Source organism: Chrysemys picta, chromosome 3, assembly GCF_011386835.1.
Source record: "Chrysemys picta bellii isolate R12L10 chromosome 3, ASM1138683v2, whole genome shotgun sequence".
In the NCBI taxonomy this organism is placed as follows: domain Eukaryota; kingdom Metazoa; phylum Chordata; order Testudines; family Emydidae; genus Chrysemys; species Chrysemys picta.
In genome coordinates this window covers 158950873-158970338 of record NC_088793.1, presented here as the reverse complement: position 1 = coordinate 158970338, position 19466 = coordinate 158950873, and the positions used below count along the sequence as shown (strand labels likewise).

Below are 19466 nucleotides of genomic sequence, written 5' to 3'. Positions count from 1 at the left end.
TGCCTCACAAGGGTTTCGGGGTCGGATTCCAACGTATCCATCAACGGTTGAGTCAAAGGGTCCTCCTCGGGACTGTCACCGATGTAGCGCTTTCTCCACACAAGTCCAAAGGTGCTCGGGGCTAAAACAAAGTCTGAAGTTCTCACAGGGGTGGTAAAGGAGTCCACGTTTCCTCTCAGCAGCCTTTCCACAATTTCTAAAACATGTGTCCTTGGGAAGAGATGGCCTCCTCTGCCCGGAGCTGGGACATATGGGGTAATGGTGCTGCACTCTGACTGGCAGAGGGTGTTGGGAGGAGTTCTTAGAGGGGTCACACGACCCACATCCGGACAGGTCACCCCGCCCTAGGACTCACCCTGACTGGTCAAATCTCCTCTCAGGGTGGTCCTATCGGGGTAAAACCAATACCGAGGAGGAGTTCGTAGGCGGAGGGTCACATGACACACCTTGCTGCCGGTCATGTGGACGTCTTGACCCCGAAACTAACACCCCCTGGGGCGGGACTTCCTGTGACAGGTGGGTGCGGTTTAAGGGGTTAAGGGGCAGGGTAAAGGGGTCAAGAGGCAGGGTTAGGGTTTTATTGACGGTAGGGCCCTTATACTACTCAGGTTTACAGTATTATACAGTTTTGGCCTTCTTCATTTTGCTCAGGTGATGTTTGTGTGCTCAAGGAACCTCTACCTTTGTGAGTGTTAATATTCTCCCTAGAGGTCTGAGCAACAGTTTTTGTGGGTTGCTCATTTATGCAAAGAGATCTTGAACTAGATTCCATGGGTTCAATAGCTGTTTCTGCTTGGCACTGTTGAGTATCATCTACCTGCAACACAACAAAAAATAGTCTTGTTAAGTACCAGCAGAAAGTGAGAGACGCATTCCAAGCAACCAAATACCATGAATTAGCAGACACCCGCTAAATGTAAGAGTCTTCAGTGTTTATATTGATCACTTTGAAAATACAACAGTGCTGTGCAGAATGCTTTACAGCAACTACCTACTCCTCACCACGTTCAAGTTTTACAAATCGCAAGTCACATAATATAACAAGGTATAGGCAAAGCTAAGGAGTAGTACACAGTAATTCCTTGTCTAGTCTATTCTTGCTCAATCACTAATCTGCAGAACTGTATTTTGAGATATGTAATTTAAGTTTAATTACTGATATTTCATAATGAATTTGTAAATGTCCTATAGTTTATTCTGTAAATATAATAGCACTTGAAAAAGTTGCTTTGTCCTGAAGCATTTACACTGGCCTGCAGAGGATATCTTGTCCAGATGTTCTGCTGTTCAACACTAGCTTTGTAAAACTGTTGAAAAATTTCACAATATTTATACCTTTGGGGTTATCTCAAATTCCAGTCCCCACTGCTATTACAATCATCCTTGTCTCCCCTGCACTTCCCACCAAATGCTGACATGATTTTAGCATCAATTAGTTAAAACTTAAGTAGTTATAAATGTGTGCTTCACGACAATTGAAATCCCAAATGCCACAGCTTCTGATAGTGTAGGTAATTGGTCTCAATTCTCATCCCACTTACACTGATGTGGGTCCTGTGTGAGAGATGAGCATCAGGGCTTATCCTTCTAGCGCCAATACTTATCAAAATAAAAGCTGTTAAAATGTTGATGTCAAGTGGAAAAAGGGAAGACAGTCCTTACAGTTCCGTAATTGTAATAGTAGCTTGAGAAATATAAGGCTAAGTCTAAAAATAAATGATTTTTACCACTGAAAGCAGAGACTGTGGAAGCATTCCTTTTTAGATCTAAGAGTTGTGGAGATAGTGTGCCACCTCTCTAATTGTTCCTTCACTCTAACGGTGTTTTTCTAGCAACGGGCAAAATCTCCGATTGTGGACATGCAGTTACCAGTGTCTGGTTGAGGCTATCACAATACAAGCATTAAGACAAAGTTCAGTACCAGAACTTCTAAAGAATGAGATCAATTTTCATTCCAGTGTCCTCAATAATTAAAAGCAAAGGAAAAAAAAATCAGATCAAGTTTGCATAAGGACTGAGAAACGACTTCAGGGTCTGGCCCTAAAAAATGAAAACTCTGGGAACAGAATATCTCTTTAAACAATTTGTTGAAGCATGATTGTTTTTGTAGAGATTGTTACTTAAAGAATGATTTTGTGTGTTGTTCACAGCAATGCAACAGCAAAAACAAAATTGTTACCAACATATATTACTGGCAAAGCTAGTAGGATCATTTATTATTAAGGTTACCTGTCTCCTCCCATTACAAGACCCTGTTTTCTGCTGCTTATAACTTTACAAACTTTAATTGCTTGGGCTGAAATTTTCCATGCTGTATGTCTGCCTCATGCTCTTTTTCTTCGGGGATGGGGGACAGAGGCAGAATTTCAGCCAAAATGGTTAAGCTATTCCCAAGAGCAAGGCTAGGGAAATCTACATTTTTCTCATATTAAAATATTCGGGCAACTTTTCTTTGAAAAGCTCCATGTGTTGGAGCAGGGACTTGTCATTTGGCAGGGAGTGGCCTTTGTGTCAGAGAATGTGCTTTTTGCCATCCCCAGGAAAACTTGCCCAAATTTGGCCAAATTAGAAGCCTTTGAAAAAAAAATCACAGTTCACAGACGCTCAGTAGAGAGAATTCTTAGATTTTTAGCAGCTAAAATCTCTGTAGATTTCATCCTCGCTGCGTATACTTGACTCTCGCACAGCTCTTAGTGCTAACCAAACTGCGCATGAGCTATTCCCCACAGAGTGACTGCACATGTGCCATTTCCCCACAGCTCCTGGATATGAAAACACAGCACTGAGCCATCCTCACAGAGCAACTGATATGCTCCAACCCAGGCCTAAAGGGGTCAACGCCAGAGTTTCCCTGCAACGGTTCTTCCCAGCTGCTTTGGGCCAAGCACCAGAACTGAGACAGGAACCTTTCTTTCCTGTACTCCCAATGACCCCTCCAAGCTGGTGCACATGCACGGTGGTGGAGGAAGATACTGGACTCAAATGCAGAGGGGACAAAAGGCAAATGGGGGGGTGGGGGTGGGAGGGCAGACTGGGACAAGGAGTATGCCAAGATTGGGACTGGAACGGGGGTGAGGGGAGGGGGCCAAGGACAGGGAGCCAGTAGGCGAGGCTAAGACTAGAAGACTATGAGAGAAGGCGGGGGTACGGGGAAAGGAATGTGTAGGAGACACTGAGAGAAGACACAGAGCTAAGAGGAGGAGGAGAAGAGAACTGGGGCTGGCTGAACAGAGAGATTGGGACAAGGAGCCTTCATTCCAGCATATCCGAACTTTTGAGTGCTTTTGTGTGTAATCCATCTATGCACGCACACACGCACCCCCTGCTCTAGGCAGCCAGGTCTTTCAAGAAATAATCAAATATTTGTGATGAGCATTAAAGTGGGAAGATTTACCTCATTTCTATTTACCAAGTTAATGAGCACTTGGCATGAGATCACAGATTTGATCATACCAACAATTTTAAGTTTACCATTATGCCCAGATCTTTGTTATATGCCACGCTTTATTGATTGTATTTACATTGATGACCTTGCCTTCACTATATTCATGGCAGATAGAAAGGAGGTGTGAATAACACGGCATATCTTCAAACTCACTTGGAGAGATAAATACATGATGTGGATTGCCCATGCCCTGCACATTCAGATACATTTTTAAGATCAGTTACTGTATTTTCTGGCGTATAAGACTACTTTTTAACCCAGGAAAATCTTCTCAAAAGTCGGGGGTCGTCTTATACGCCGGGTGTCGTCTTATAGGGCGGGTGCTGAAACTTCCGAGCCGGACTGGAGAATCTGCGGTCGCCGCATATGGTGGGGGGAGCTCAAAAACGGCCGCAGCCGCATCCCCGCCCGATGACGAGGTGAGGGGGCGCCTCACCGGGAAGGTGTAAGTGAAGGGCGGAGCAAGCTGCAGGCATCCGGGACGCTCGGGGTATGGAAAAAAGAGATAGAGCGGCGCTGTGCCCAGAAAAACACGCCTCTTTCACCCGTCTGGCCCGCTCTTGTATCCTATTACCGTACCTCCTTCTCTGCCTCTCAGATCTCGCTCCTGAGGACTGCAGTGAAGCGGCGCAGGCGCGCATGTGTGAGATCTGAGAGGCAGAGAAGGAGGTAATAGGATACAAGGGCGGGCCAGACGGGTGAAAGAGGCGTGTTTGCGCTACCGCTCTGATAGTCTTGGAGACAGGGAGGGCTGGGCAGGCAGGGAGAGCTGACCAATCCAAGCAGGCTTTGTATACAACAACCAGCCAATCGCCGGTAAGGTACATCGCTTGCCGTGATTGGCTGGTTGTTGTATACTGGGTACCACATACAGTACAGCACCAGTATCTGTACCTGTTCATACAGTATAGCACCAGTACATACAGTACAGTATACAAATGTCCAACAGTCAAAACCCCATTATGGCTCCACCAGCAAGAAGAAAGAAATATGAAGCCAGTTTCAAACTTAAAGTTGTAAACTTTGCCATGGAACATAATAACTGCGCTGCTGCAAGACAATATGGAGTAACAGAAAAGATGGTTCGGGACTGGAAAGCAAATGAAAAAGCATTAAAGAGTATGCCAAGGGGTAAGTGTGCATTAAGAAGAGGCACTCCACATTGGCCAGAACTCGAAAAACATGTAGCAGACATGGTGAATGAGCATCGCCAAAACGGTTATGTAGTGACACGAAATAAAATACATTTGTTTGCACTTCAGTGGGCCAAATCTAACCCAGATCACAGCAACAGATTTAAGGCCACTGTATCCTGGTGTACTAGATTCATGGGAAGGCATAATATGGTACTGAGGCAAAAGATGAAAATTGCCCCAAAATTACCTGCAGATCTTGATAGCAAAGTAAATAGTTTCCATCGATACGTAATACAACAGCGCACTAAACATGGCTATGCGTTAAGTAGTATTGGAAATATGGATGAAACTCCAATGAATTTTGATATGGTTGGAAATAAAACTGTCCATCAAAAAGGTGAAAAAACAATTTTAATTAAAACAACAGGACATGAGAAGTCCAGTTTTACAGTGGTACTAGGATGCACAGCTGATGGCGCCAAACTGAGACCAACGATTATTTTTAAAAGAAAAACAATGCCGAAATTCAAGTTCCCTGTTGGTTGTTTTGTACATGTGAATGAAAAAGGCTGGATGGATGAAGAAGGGGTAAAGCTATGGCTTGATAATGTATGGAGCAGGCGACCAGGTGGACTTATTCAAAAATGTAGTCTACTGGTGTGGGATATGTTCAGGGCTCATTTAACTCCCAGCACCAAGCAAATGCTTGCAAGACTAAACACAGATGTGGCAGTTATTCCTGCAGGATTGACATCGTTGGTACAGCCACTGGATGTGTGCCTAAACAAGCCATTTAAAGATCGCATTCAAGAACAGTGGAATGAATGGATGGTTAGCCGCGAAAAGTCATTCACAAAAGGAGGAAACATGCGTGCTCCACAGTTGAATGTTTTGTGCAAGTTTGTCATAAAAGCCTGGAATGATATTGATGCAGAAACAGTAATCAAGTCTTTCAAGAAGTGTGGCATATCAAATTCATTAGATGGTATGGAGGACGACTACTTGTGGCAAGATGAAGAGGAAGCCAAAGCTGAGACCACACCATCTGATACGGAATTCGATCCATATGATGACTGCCTTACAAATGTATCACAAGATGTCATTGATGTACTTATGATATCAGATGACGAACAGGAGGATTTTGAAGGCTTTTAAAGGGAAACTGTCACGCCAGCAAAACCTGTAAAAATACCGTAGCTTGCAGTTATGATGGGCGTTGCTAACTCGCCAGGGACTTGCCCGGCACTTGCTCTCTCTCTCTTGTTTGTTATCTTCCTGCTATCATCATCAGTTCCAGTTTGGTTGACAGCTTAGAAAACAAACAGCATGGCAGCTCCCATGGGTTTATTGTCTTATCCTTCCTTTCAGCTTTAGAGTGAATTAGGAAAAGTTTAATCCACTTGCACTGTTTTATGTTTACATGTTTGATGACAAACAGCCTTATGTTTATAAGTGACAGTTTTCCTGCTAAGTACCTGCATGTCATAAGCATTTGAATTAAAATTACCATATTGAAATCAAATCTGATGTTTTTTTAATTTTTTTTGGTGTGCGTTGGAAGAGGGGTAGTCTTATACGGCGAGTATATCCCAAACTCTATATTTTAACTGGAAAAGTTGGGGGTCGTCTTATACGCCCAGTCGTCTTATACGCCGGAAAATACGGTACCTTTTGTGATTTGCTGCCACCAGCTGTCGGTTTACAGATCTCCCCAAGATTATCTGACCTGCCTTTTTGTAAAAGTTGGGAACCTGGTGACAATTTTTGGCTTTGGGCAGCAAGACGGGGACTGGTCCTTAGGTTAAAAGTTGTTCTGCACAAAATGTAAGGGTCGGTTTTCACAATAGGAATAGCAGGAAACCCTAAAAAATAAACAGCTTCTATTAACCAAGGTTGCTTAAATTACTTTATTGTTCTAATCTATCTGATCTTGCTCATTTCAAGATGGAGATGACAACCGGTAATAATTTAAGACAGTAAAATGGCATTTACTCACTGAATAAAATATAATATATAAAATATATTAGGACTATCTTGCGTTCCTAGAATTTTATAGGTGAACTCAGGCAAGGGTGTGGATCTGTGCAACAGCAGCTCTACTAAAATGGCCAAAAGCGTTTTCCCCAAGAAAATGTTCTCTTTTCCCTTTAAAGGAACACCATTAACTGGAAAATCATTTCCATCTGAAAATGATGTCTCTTCTACTGTTCTAAGTGGAGCTGGCCAGAGGGCGACAATTCGGTTTTGCGACACCTTTCGAGGTTTCAAAATTTGTTTTTATTCTAGATTGGAATGAAACCATAAGCCTTTCAAATGCTTTCACAAAATGAAATTGAATCAAAAACATCAGGTTTTCAATTTGGGGGCCTTCCTCCTTGCAAGAGTCCACTTTGCACCTCAGAAACCTTCCCAGCAAAAACTTTGTCTGAATCAATACATCTCCGTGAAACATTTCGGCTTTGACAATGCAGCACATTTCAATGAAAAAACATTCAGTTAAAAATGTTTCAGCAAAAATTTCCCCCCTTCCTCTCAACCAGAAGAAAAAGGTGGTTTATACTGGGAATGGCTGGGCCTAGAATCCCTCTCTTTTTGCCAGAGGTCTTTTGCAAAGTTTTTGGAGGAGTCCCAAAGTCAACAACATGTATCTAGACTGATTTTCAAAACTACAACCTGATATTAGGATTCTGGATTTCAGAATTTTTGGCTGTTTTGCTTTTGTCATCAAATACTACAAAACTGTACAGATGGGAAGACATCAAACAGACCAAAAACCAAAACCACTAGAAATTACATACATCTACAACAAAATATACTAGCCCCCTGTAGCCTCAATTGTATACTAGGGCTTTTTTTTAAAGCACATGCGGCTAAACTCAGCTCTGACAAGCAGTTGAGTTAAATGGACTTATGCAACCTATACGAGGGCTGAATCTGGCCGATGATGTCCAAGTTTTTACAATGCTTCCAAGTCACACATATGACAACACGATTCTCTAGATAAGCGTGCGCGCACACACTCCCCACCAATGTGGTCTCTTCTCCTCTAAAGAAGTAACAATTACCTTTTTTCACCACCTCTGGGAGTCCGTCTAGCTCATACTCTGGCTCATTCTCATGTAGGGAGATGGCAACCTCATCAGCACCTGACCAAAGGAAAGAGTCATTACCTGTACAAATAACTTTAAGGAGACTCTGGAAAGATGAGTTTAGAATGCAATGATCTCCATCATTCATTTCTTAATTAAGTACATAAGATGTGTGCTTGTGCAACCACAGTAAACTATACCAAATAAAACAAACCAGACATCATGTAAAGGTTACTTTACAGAAGAGATCTCTGTTGATACCATATTTACTGTCAGGGTGCCAGGTATCCCGATTCGTTGGAATCTGACCCTGGACACACAATGCATGGGCAACATTAATTCTGGCATTTCCTAACTTTTAAGTGCTTAACATTACCACCTTACCATTATTTTAACAATTTTTGGGTATATAATTGAATATAGCTCGTCTCAGAAATATGGATCTCTTTTTATACCGCTAGTGATTCTGCTTATTGGACACTCATGAATATTTGCTAGCCTAACTTACCCTAGCTAATGGCAGACAAGTTGTAGTATATTTTACACACTGTGGTGACCACTTTAAACTGTTGTCCTATTAGCTCTATACTTAGCCCCTGACAACTCTTGAAATGACTGAAGCTTGTGATCAATAAAACCCCAATGTATGTGTCTTAAAAAACATTTGTTAAAGTTAATAAACTCCAGCACTTCCTGGTCCCAGAAAGCTGCAACTAGTACCAGGCTGATGATAGTTAGAAAATGGAGGAACTGTCTGAAGCATGTTTCTTCAGATGCAAGTAATGGAAATTTCCAGAGACAGGTATAAATCAGTATGGAGATAACCAGGTTAGTTCAATCAGGCAGGGTGAGGTGCTCTGCTAGCAGTTGAGGTGTGAACACCAAGGGAGGAGAAACTGCTTCTGTAGTCGGATAGCCATTCACAGTCTTTGTTTAATCCTGATCTGATGGTGTCAAATTTGCAAATGAACTGGAGCTCAGCAGTTTCTCTTTGGAGTCTGGTCCTGAAGTTTTTTTTGCTGTAAGATGGCTACCTTTACATCTTCTATTGTGTGGCCAGGGAGGTTGAAGTGTTCTCCTACAGGTTTTTGTATATTGCCATTCCTGATAGCTGATTTGTGTCCATTTATCCTCTTGCGTAGTGACTGTCCAGTTTGGCCAATGTACATAGCAGAGGGGCACTGCTGGCACATGATGGCATATATAACATTGGTGGACGTGCAGGTGAATGAGCCGGTGAGGATATAGCTGATCTGGTTAGGTCCTGTGATGGTGTTGCTGGTGTAGATATGTGGGCAGAGTTGGCATCGAGGTTTGTTGCATGGCTTGGTTCCTGAGTTAGAGTTGTTATTGTGCGGTGCGTGGTTGCTGGTGAGAATATGCTTAAGGTTGGCTGGTTGTCTGTGGGCGAGGACTGGCCTGCCTCCCAAGGTCTGTGAAAGTGAGGGATCATTGTCCAGGATGGGTTGTAGATCACTGATGATCACTTCAACCTCCCTGGCCACACAATCGCAGGTGTAAAGGTAGCCATCTTACAGCAAAAAAACTTCAGGACCAGACTCCAAAGAGAAACTGCTGAGCTCCAGTTCATTTGCAAATTTGACACCATCAGATCAGGATTAAACAAAGACTGTGAATGGCTATCCAACTACAGAAACAGTTTCTCCTCCCTTGGTGTTCACACCTCAACTGCTAGCATAGCACCTCACCCTCCCTGATTGAACTAACCTCGTTATCTCCATACTGATTTATACCTGCCTCTGGAAATTTCCCTTACTTGCATCTGAAGAAGTGAGGTTCTTACCCACGAAAGCTTATGCTCCCAATACTTCTGTTAGTCTTAAAGGTGCCACAGGACCCTCTGTTGCTTTTTATAGATTCAGACTAACACGGCTACCCCTCTGATACTTGTCTGAATCATAACACTTTAAGAGTTGCTCCTCTCTCCCTGTCTACAAGCCAGAAGGACACCAAAAGCTGTTTGGAAGGACATATGTATAAACTCTAAAAGATGTCAATTTCTCCATGGTGGATGCTGAACTATCAGCCATCTATACCCAGAATGTGAATTTTCTTTGTTGTGATGGCCAGCAACGGAAAGAACAGACACACTCCAACATTTTACACTCTCATGTCTCAAACAAAGCATTGTAAGAAGTTATACACACCACTCTAATGTTCTTTAAAAAAAAGCCTCCCCTTCATCCTAAGGTCAGTTTTGATTTCAAAACATAGGCATTGGAAATCTATATTCATAACATAGAAGGAGACTCTGAAATTTGAGGAGACAGATCTTGGGCCAAATTCTCAGCTGGTGTGAATGGCAGAGCTTCAGAAACTATAATGATTTATACCAGCTGAGGATCTGGCGCCTCATCTGAATCAAACGTAATAATGCATGTTTTGAAAACATATTGTATAAATAAATGCATTAAGGTTAGAAACAGGATCATGATTAAGCCTATGTTTTAGTCTCGGGTATTTTTAGTAAAAGTCATGGACAGGTCACGGGCAATTAACAAAAAGTCACGGCCCCATGACCTGTTCATGACTTTTACTAAAAATATTTGTGACTAAATCTTACCTACTGGGAGGGGGGACAATCCTGAAGACTGCTGGAGAGTGGGGGAGAGAGAACAGGGTGACGCTGTTGCTGGGGGGGATGCCCAGGATCCTGCTGCCACTAGTCCCAGACTCCTGCTCCAGGGCAGCACCAGGGACCATGCCTAGTGCTGCCGGAGCAACGGCCAGTGCGGCTGGCTCCTGGGCTTCCCCAGCTGATGGGGTGGTCCTGGGATCAGCTGCACCAGCACTGCAAAATTCACAGAGGTCACAGAAACCGTGAATTCCATGAATGATTTGCGGCCTTATAATAACATTCTAGTAGAGCATTTCCTTCTTAAAACTACCCCATACTTGGCTTTTGCTCCTTTAATGGAGCACCATGTTCAGCAATTTGTTTCTGCAACTTTTTTTTCCCTTCTCTAGCTGCTTACAGGATTTCATCCACGTCTTCATTTTACTGCAAGCAAATCCATTTTGCTTCTTCAGTTGAATTGAAGACTTCTGATTGTCCAACTATAAAATAAAAAATTGTTTGTAGTTGCTAATAGGAAACTTCATTCTTCTGTATAAGCATTATACTCTCACTAATGGCATCTCACCTGTCATTAAAAGTTCAGTGCAACTAAAAAACCAGACAAAAGTTATAATATGCATTTGTATAATAGATTCACTTAGTAATATACAATTGAATTATAGCAGCTTCTAATTCCAACAGAGAAACATAAAAGTCATGTTTATTGGAAAGCTACATGTGTGTAGATTTCCTTGATAGAGAAATAATAATCTAAGTAGAATATTCAAAACAACCAAATGACAAAACCCAGCTGAAAAGCATGTGGTCCAGGCAGGTTTGTCCACCCTATGTGCATTGGAATCCCAAAATAAAGGGATGGTGGATATCTGGCAGCCTTATAAAACACACTTCAGGATAACGTAAATATCAAGCACAGTGCTCCATTAGCTGGGCATGGAGTGAGCACTGTAACTCAGTGCCTGCTTGCCACAATACAGGCTCCACACTGTGTTTTTTCATGTGTTTATTTCTGAAGCGAGAGCACAGAACTACAGTCCGTCATTCACCACAAATGGAAGTAGAAAAAGACTGCAGGCTAGAAAATGCAGAGGGAATTGATAAGAAGAAATTCACCTAGATGGACAGGTTTAAAAACTAAAAACGCCTCTCTAAATTATTAGCAAAAATAGTGCTGTCATAAGAAGAATCACTTAATTAATAATTTAGATGGAAATTCTGCATACATCAGAACTGATATGCTCTCACAAGTTGCGTGTGACATAATGAGGTAGTAGAAGCAGTTTAAAGACAATAGGGGCACGTCTACAGTGGGAAGTTTCACAAGGTATTAATTAATGTGTTCATTGACATGGTGTTACAACATGCAGTGTAGACACTGCACTGTTATGTTTAATATCACATCAGTCAGTTATGGTTAATCTTAGGGGCAGAGTGAAAAGACATGTTTAAACACGGTCTAATTTTGAAGTAGAGACCCTGGCAAGTAAGGTATTGTTTCCTTTGCACCATAAGTGGAGGCATGGCGATGTCTCTCTCTGGTAGGACTACTGCTGCACTTACGTTCCCCAAACTTTCAAATTTTCCTTACATTTTAGTTTAACATCTAGTTTTAACCGGAAATGATGATCTCAAAGGAGGAAAGCATGAGAAACTAGATAGTTTATTATTATTGAGGTTTTTTTCAAGACACTGGCTTCCAGTGCTGAGAGAGTCATATGGGTTTGGGATTTCTTTTTTGTGTGGTTCTGTCCATGGGGTACTTCCCCCGATTGTTTACAGAAGTGAGGTAGCACGCTAATCACCCTGCTCTGGGCATCTCTCAACTAAGTAGGAGTACTGAGACAAATGCTGATTGTTGGAATAGCTTGCTAGATGGCCCCAGGTGCCTGAAAGGGTGTCTCTCTACACCCTTCCGAAGAGAATTAGTACCACTTGGGGCTTTTTACTCAGTAAAGCAGGAGCCATTTTGAACATGGGAAGGGATTTCTCCTTGATGCCTCTGTAATCCCCTGATGGTGCAGCTACATAAGGAATGGAATTCTTATGTGCCTCTGTTCTGGGCACACACTGTCTAAAGTGCTCTTTAATCCTTCAACGCTGAGCAAGCCTATGGAGAGGGGGAGGAGACTCCAAACTCCTTTCCCTGGTAAAGCCTGGGTCCTTCACCTGATAAACGGACAGGGACAATTCCCACTCCATTGTGACCTCAAATTTGGGCCCCCTTCCCTGGTTGAAAGAGGATCCCAGGTTGAAAAGCAGAGATGAACAATTTACATTACCCTGCCACCTGAGACAGGGCTTCACAGAAGTAACACTTGTCTCTGCACACCCAGATATACTCCAGGGTGGGAGGGGGCAGTGAGTCTGATACAGAGCACTCCAGGAGACCCGCATGTAGGAGAAAACCCCAGCAAACACATCCTAAGGATGGGAAGGCAAGAGACAAGATTTAAAGCCTGATGTTTATACTTCCTGCTCATTAATTATACATATTACTTCCTTACAAAGGGGACAATTCCATTTGTCTTTTTGGGACCCAGAGCATATGGAGTTTCCAAGTGTTATTCCTGAGCAGACTATGTGGGGTTCTCATCTCCTTGAGAATCCTCATGCTCCTTCTCACAATGGAGTCAGGGCTTCAAATGGGTGTGTTTATGTGCGCATGCAGGGCACTAGTGCGCTGGCCCAACAAAGCCCCATCCCCTCACACAGCAAGGGTTGGTGGCTTGTAGCAGCGAGACGTAGGTTACCCTCTAAGACCCCTAAAAAGCTGCCCACTGAACTACTTGGACTTAGCTTGATTTTGCAGGGCTTTTCTACCACTGCACTAGTGGTCAAAGGGAGTTACTGAGAAGTGCTGCGTTTGCGGATCCAGAGAAGTTACTTGAGGAGAGAGAAAGAGGAGCAAGAAGTTGAAATGAAATCAATATAGCAGAAAAATGAACAAAAATTAATGATAAAGCAAAGTTGTTGGGAGAAACTGAACCGCCAACTTGTTCTGCTGGTGGACACAATTTTTGGTGGCCTGAGGTGAAGGATGGAGCTTAGTCCTGGAGCCTTCAGCAACAACACTGGTCCACCTCCCAGTTCTACAGGTGAGAGGAATCACCTCTTTGTTCCAAATGAGGAGAAAAGCTGGGCCACGGAACAGACAAAACCTGCACATTTTATCATGTTTTCATGTGTCCCGCTAAAGACCTCCTGTATCTTTGATAGCCAGAAGTTTATAAGATAACAGATTTAATGAGATTTCCATGCTACTAATGGAGAAGTTATAGCAAATGTTATATTAGAATAGAGACTAGATATTAAAAAGGACACAAATAAATATTTTGGCTCTTAAAAGCTTAAGTATGAAATGCCTTATTAAACTATATGAAAAACTTATGTTTGTTTCTAGTAAGTCTACTTTTTCTTCTTCTAAAGCCTTGTTAATGTCCTTAAGCGTTCCATTTTCAAGCTGTAGCTCCTGGACTGAATCCTGGAGCAATTTATTGTTGCTTTTTAAATGCTGAAGCTCGGCTTCTTGTGCTTCCAGTTCTATTTTCTGAGACAAACTCTTATCTATAGTAATACAAAAAATTAAGTGGTTAATTTGTGAAAGCAAACAATGTCAAATATGCAATATTAGCTTTTATGGGTAACACTATAAACTGGCAATATTGACAATTTTCAATTTTTCACCTAGCAATACATTTTCTTAATATTTCAGAATATAATTACGTATGTGTTCTAAAACTGCCTTTATTCCCAAACCATGACGTTGTATAGCATTGCCAGAATTCAGTTTTGCAGAAAGAACATACTGCTAGTCAAATCGCTCTATGCTTCACAATTGTAACTCTGTTTCTACAGCCCATCTTCACTGAGGTCTGATGGCTTGTACTCTGAAACTCATGGTTGACAGGTAACAGTATCAATGGCTAGATAAAGAATTTTGGTGCCCTATTTGTCCATTTTCCTGTCTTCAAAATCCAGAATATATAAAAATGATCAAGGTGTTTGATGGACTGATGTATGGAGTAAAATTAAGAGAGACAGACAATACAAGAGATTTCCTGTATTGCAAAGAGAATTCTATTGAATAACACCAACTTACCATATAAAACAAGACTACGCATTCCCTTCCTACAGGACAAGAAAAATTCAATGTCTCCAAGACCCAGAACTTGGTGAGAAAGAGGGGCACAGAGAGGAGAAGGGAAATGATAGCAATCAACAGATATTTGAACTATGTCAACCCATAGGATGGAGAAGGATTATTTAGGGTGGTGATTCAAAGGGGAGTGTAGCGGGGCGGTTGCCCGCTCTAGCCCTGAAGGGATTGGAACAACCCTGCAGAGGGCTGTGGCTGGGGAAAGCAGCAAGCCTGGGCTGATTGGGGAGGCAGCTACAGCTGGGCCATGCCCCCATCAGGCCACAGCTGGCCCTTATAAAAGGGCTGTGAGCCAAACACTCAGTCAATCTTCCTCTAGCTCTGAAGGGAGAGGGACCTAGCTGTTGGGGAAGCTAAGGGTACTGGAATGAAGCAGGGCTAGGGAAAGGCCAGAGGAGCTGGGGAGCTCCAGGCTGACAACTCCCCGGGCTGCAGGGCCTTGTCCAAGGCCCAGAGAGGTACTGAGTTGTAGGGAAAGGCAGCAGGTCCAAAGTCCCCTGCCAATGATGAGTGGCCATTACAGACTGCAGCCGGCCCTAGTGAAACAGGGCTAGATGGTGACTGGCAGTAGCCACCGAGGCAAGGTGGAGGATAGGGGGTGGGGATTCCCCTGGGTGGGAATCCCTAGATAGTGGATTACTGCTGGGGGCAGGACCCTGAAAGGGGAGGACACCAGGGTCTGGGAGGGACACGGGGGCTAATGTCGAGCAGGATGGTGACCATCAGAGGGTGCTCTGGCTAGAAATGAGCTAAGTCCCTGGATGACCAAAGGAGGCGCTGCAGGGGTGAGTCCCACTCCATTACAAGGGGGAAAAGGTATAACTAGAGAGGATAATCAGAGACTTCTTAGAGAGGAAGAACTGTCCGGGGGTTAAGAGTGACAGTCTAGGACTCTGGGCACCCACATTCAGTTATGTTTCAATTAGGACAAGTTATTGTTGGTTGCAGTGAAGAGCTACAGCACAAACATCTTCTGACTTATTTTTTTGTTCATAATTATTCCCTCCAGAAAACTGAGAGAATGCTCCCATTTGACACCTTAAGAACCACAGATAAAAGATAGCGAAAGCAAGAAAATGGACTTGGAAGGCATTACATTTTCTTAGCTAGCCGAAAGTGCTGCCACTTGCCAAGAATAAGATCAAAATGCAAAGCAGTTATTTGGATGGCCTCATGGATTGGAGAGTGCAGAAATACTGATTAAAATAGGAGCAGGACTAGGTCCATACATTTAATTTTGAAATCTCATTAAGTGAGGTTAGACTTCTACAGCGATAAGTGGGAGCAGTCTCCTTCTTTACAATGGCTAGTTAGCAGAATTACCTGTTCTCTCAAACCTCAGTCTGCAAAATGCATTTTCCCAACCAGATAGACAAATGTAGGGAAAAGTCAAATTAAGGCTCGGCGGGTAACATTTCATCACGTTTTAGCTTGATGGAGTCCATATACAAGCTAAAGGATAATAGTTTGAGGTATATTTGTTTGCTTGGGATTTTAAAACACAGGAGCACATTGTTTTGCTGACCATATAGTTTTGTTTGGGACATATTTAGTCCTCATTTTAATTGCTTTAAAACCATATAATTTTATGAGTTAGTATATTTGTATAAATCTCAGTTTGGAAAGAGAATTGCGTGTATTAGCTGAAAGTTAATTGAACTATATCACACAGTGGGAACTTATTATTTCTTGGGGATGCTTCAAATCACCATTTATAATGAAGTTTACAGATCTCCCACACTGAAGTAATAGTTTCTAACGGGATTTAAATAGGTAGAAATGTGTCACTCACTTTTCATCTCTTCAGCATCCTTCTGGGTCTCTTTTAGAAGGTGTTGGGCTATTTTTAGTGCTTCTTCCAGCTGATGGATTTTTTGTGTTTTTTCATCAGACTGGCAGCAAAGAAGGTTTTTTTCCTTCTTCATTTCCTACAACAAAACATTAGTTACAAAACAGTCGATTAAGTCAATAAACTGAGAGTAGTGTGATGTGGCATACTACCCCTCTGAGTCCCATGAAGACTCTGGAAAGTTGGGCCTTGGTTTCTAAGCACTTACATGATTTAGGAACACAAACTGCACTCTTGGCAATCCTCAGAGGGCAGATAATCCTTTTGGGACATCTCCCAGCTGGCACAGATCACAGCAGTACTTAGCTGGCTCAGGATATGGAACCAGGGAGCAGCAACCAGTTCCCTGTTGCCTGCCCATAGCAGATCTTGACACAGGATAGAAGTCACCCAAAGAACATGAATAAAACCGTTGCTGCTTCTAATTATTTTCCTTTTGTTTCACAACCTCCTAGTCCAAAATATCCAACTGTTATATCGAGAAACACACACACACACACTCTATCATCAATCATTCTAAAATACACAGTTGTCAAGAGACAAAATTTTTAGACAATGCTGATGTCTGACAAATGTCTCAAAGCTGCAGGAATTCTGAGCTTCCCGTGTTCAAAATACCAATGAAATTCAAGGGGTTTAAATGGCCCGCCCCTCTTGCTGTGACTCAGCACAAGTGGCTCTGATTAAGAAGCATTCAACAAAAATCTGGAACCAACAACCTAACATAGCTGCAAAAAAATCCCATGCTCTGATGCTGGACTTTCACAAAACCATTTACAAGACATGCATTCTCCCACCTTCATGTACATCCCATCCCATCATTTGCAATTACAATTTGGCCTCAATCACATAGGCCATCATTAACTCTTGCTTGAATAATCGAAATCCAATGTATTTAGACTCGAATGCATCTGCCCTGAAAAATCTGCAACAGTTACAGAACACAGCAGCACACCTCCTCAGTAATACAGGTTCACTTGAGTACATCAGTCCTATGTTTCACTCACTCCGCTGATTCCCCAACAGAACACTCAATCAAATCTGTCTTTAGTTTTGACGTTATAAAGAACATGGGCCCAAAATACCATCTTACTCTCTCAGACTTCAGTAGCTGTGTTCCTCGGGAACAACTGCCTACACATCAGAAGTAAAACTAGCACATGCAGGAGACAGGGCTTTTTCAGGAGCTGGCCCAATACTATGAAATTCACTCCTGCAAAAACTTAGAATGACAACTAACATCACCATTTTTCATATTTACACTCCCCCCACCCCACCCTACCCACACACCCTTTACCTTCTGGGACAATGGCTTTCAACCTCTTTTCCATTTGCGGACCCCAGAAAATTTCAAATGGAGGCGCAGAGCTCTTTGGATCCCCACAGACCACGGGTTGAAAACCACTGTTCCGTTGTAAGGACAACCTTTCGAGGACCCCTTAGACAGTCTGCAAACTCCCAGGGGTCTGTGGACCAGCGGTTGAAAACCACTGCTCTGGGGGATATGGGAGAAATAGAAACCTCAAATAACAGATGCTAGTCACCTTAATTATTCTTAACTCTGGAAAGCATTCAGATACACCAGCAATTGGCACAATATAAGAACTTAAAAAAAATATATCTCGGCTGTTGCTTCTATGACTATTCTGACTTCTCTTCCCTTTCATTTTCCTTCTAATTCCAAATTAAAAGGAAAATCTTTTAATCTACAATCAAGGTTTTTTTTTAAATCAAAATTTACAACCAAATCCTTTTCATGTAAATTGGAATAACTTAATTGATTTCAATGGAGCTATGCTGATATATTCCAGGTCAGGATCTGGCTTCATAGTTAGAATTTTGATGATAATGCTAGTCTATAGTGCTTGAAAAAGTAAAAATGTACAAATCATTTTGGGGATTTTCTCTTGCTTTAAATTGATTGTGTGACCAAAAAAGTACCCATTCCTCCACGAAATCTTGGAATTAGGCCAAACACACGTATACTTAGGAAGCAGCTAATGATTCTAGAATTTCCAAATGAACTCAACCCGATATTTAATATATTTTATTTTTAGGACTAAACAAAGAGTCTTTTGAACCATACGACATAATTAGATTAGACAAATAATTCCATATGAACTGTAACCCTATCTGTAGTATAGCTGGTGCAAAATAATTTTTTGAAACCCTGACCATACAACTAATTTTGTGCCTGGGGTCAGTCCACATGGAATCAATTGCAAAAACTGCAAGATCAGGGCCTTATTTTGTATCACATCTATAGGTCTTGTGACAGGGTCAGGCCAGAGGGCTACAGGAGAGTGATCCTATTGGGATCCAGGAAGTGGGCGGGCCAAAGCCCGCCCACTGCTAAAAGATCCCCCCAGCCTTAGCGGGGGATCCACAAGACCTGGAAACCAAGTGATTTTGGGGGACAACTAATGAAATAACAGGGACAGGAGTGCGGTCAAAGGGTCCGAAGGGAACCTGAATGGGACACTGAGCAGAGAACCCCGGACAGCGCCCACTGCTCCTCGAAGGCGTCAAGGGAGTCAGTGGACGCCGCCCAGAGGAACTCTGCCCGGATGCCTGAATGGACGGAGGATCAGAAAGAGGCCCCACAGTCACAGGAGACTCCATCCGCCAACCTCCTCTCCCTGGTTTTATAGATGGCCATTTTAGCCAGGACCAAGAGGAGGTTGACCAGGAGGTCCCATGACTTTGTGGGGCCACGGATAGAGAGTGCATAAATAAGGAGGTGAGGGGAAAAGTGCAGCCAGAAACGCAACAGGATATCTGTGAGGACCCGGAATAGGGGCTGCAGCCTGGCGTACTCCAGGTAAACGTGCGCCAGGGTCTCCCTCACGCCGCAGAAGAGGCAGGTGTCCCGGGACGGGGGTGAACCGCGCCAAGTACATGCCCGTGCTCACGGCCCCATGAAGGAGCTGCCAACTGACATCCCCGGCAGGCCTTGGGAGCAGGGTGGAGTATAGGCTGGCTCACCGGGGCTCCTCACCCTCTAGAAGTGGCAGGAGGTCCCGCCACTTTGTGTCGGGGTGTGACGCGAGAGTGAGGAAGTGCAGGGTGTGGAGCACGAGCGTGTATAGATGTTTCCTTGGCGCAGTCTGGAAACGAACCAGCTTCAAGTCGTATAGCCGGCTTACGGTGAAAGGGCGGGGAGGCCGGTTGGGTCCACAGGGCAGGGGCCCG

At 43.1% G+C, this 19466-nt stretch overlaps 1 protein-coding gene across 1 annotated transcript; it reads right to left on the bottom strand.

Moving 5' to 3' along the window:
- Positions 1-258: 258 nt before the first annotated feature.
- Positions 259-16633, bottom strand: LOC135982677 (centromere protein F-like). Its single transcript, XM_065590628.1, has 6 exons — positions 16218-16633; positions 13679-13833; positions 10667-10748; positions 7647-7727; positions 6250-6443; positions 259-817 (listed from the first exon to the last, which is right to left on the bottom strand). Exons 1-6 carry the CDS (start codon positions 16348-16350, stop codon positions 611-613), a joined length of 852 nt encoding a protein of 283 aa, XP_065446700.1. The 5' UTR covers positions 16351-16633; the 3' UTR covers positions 259-610.
- Positions 16634-19466: the final 2833 nt, after the last annotated feature.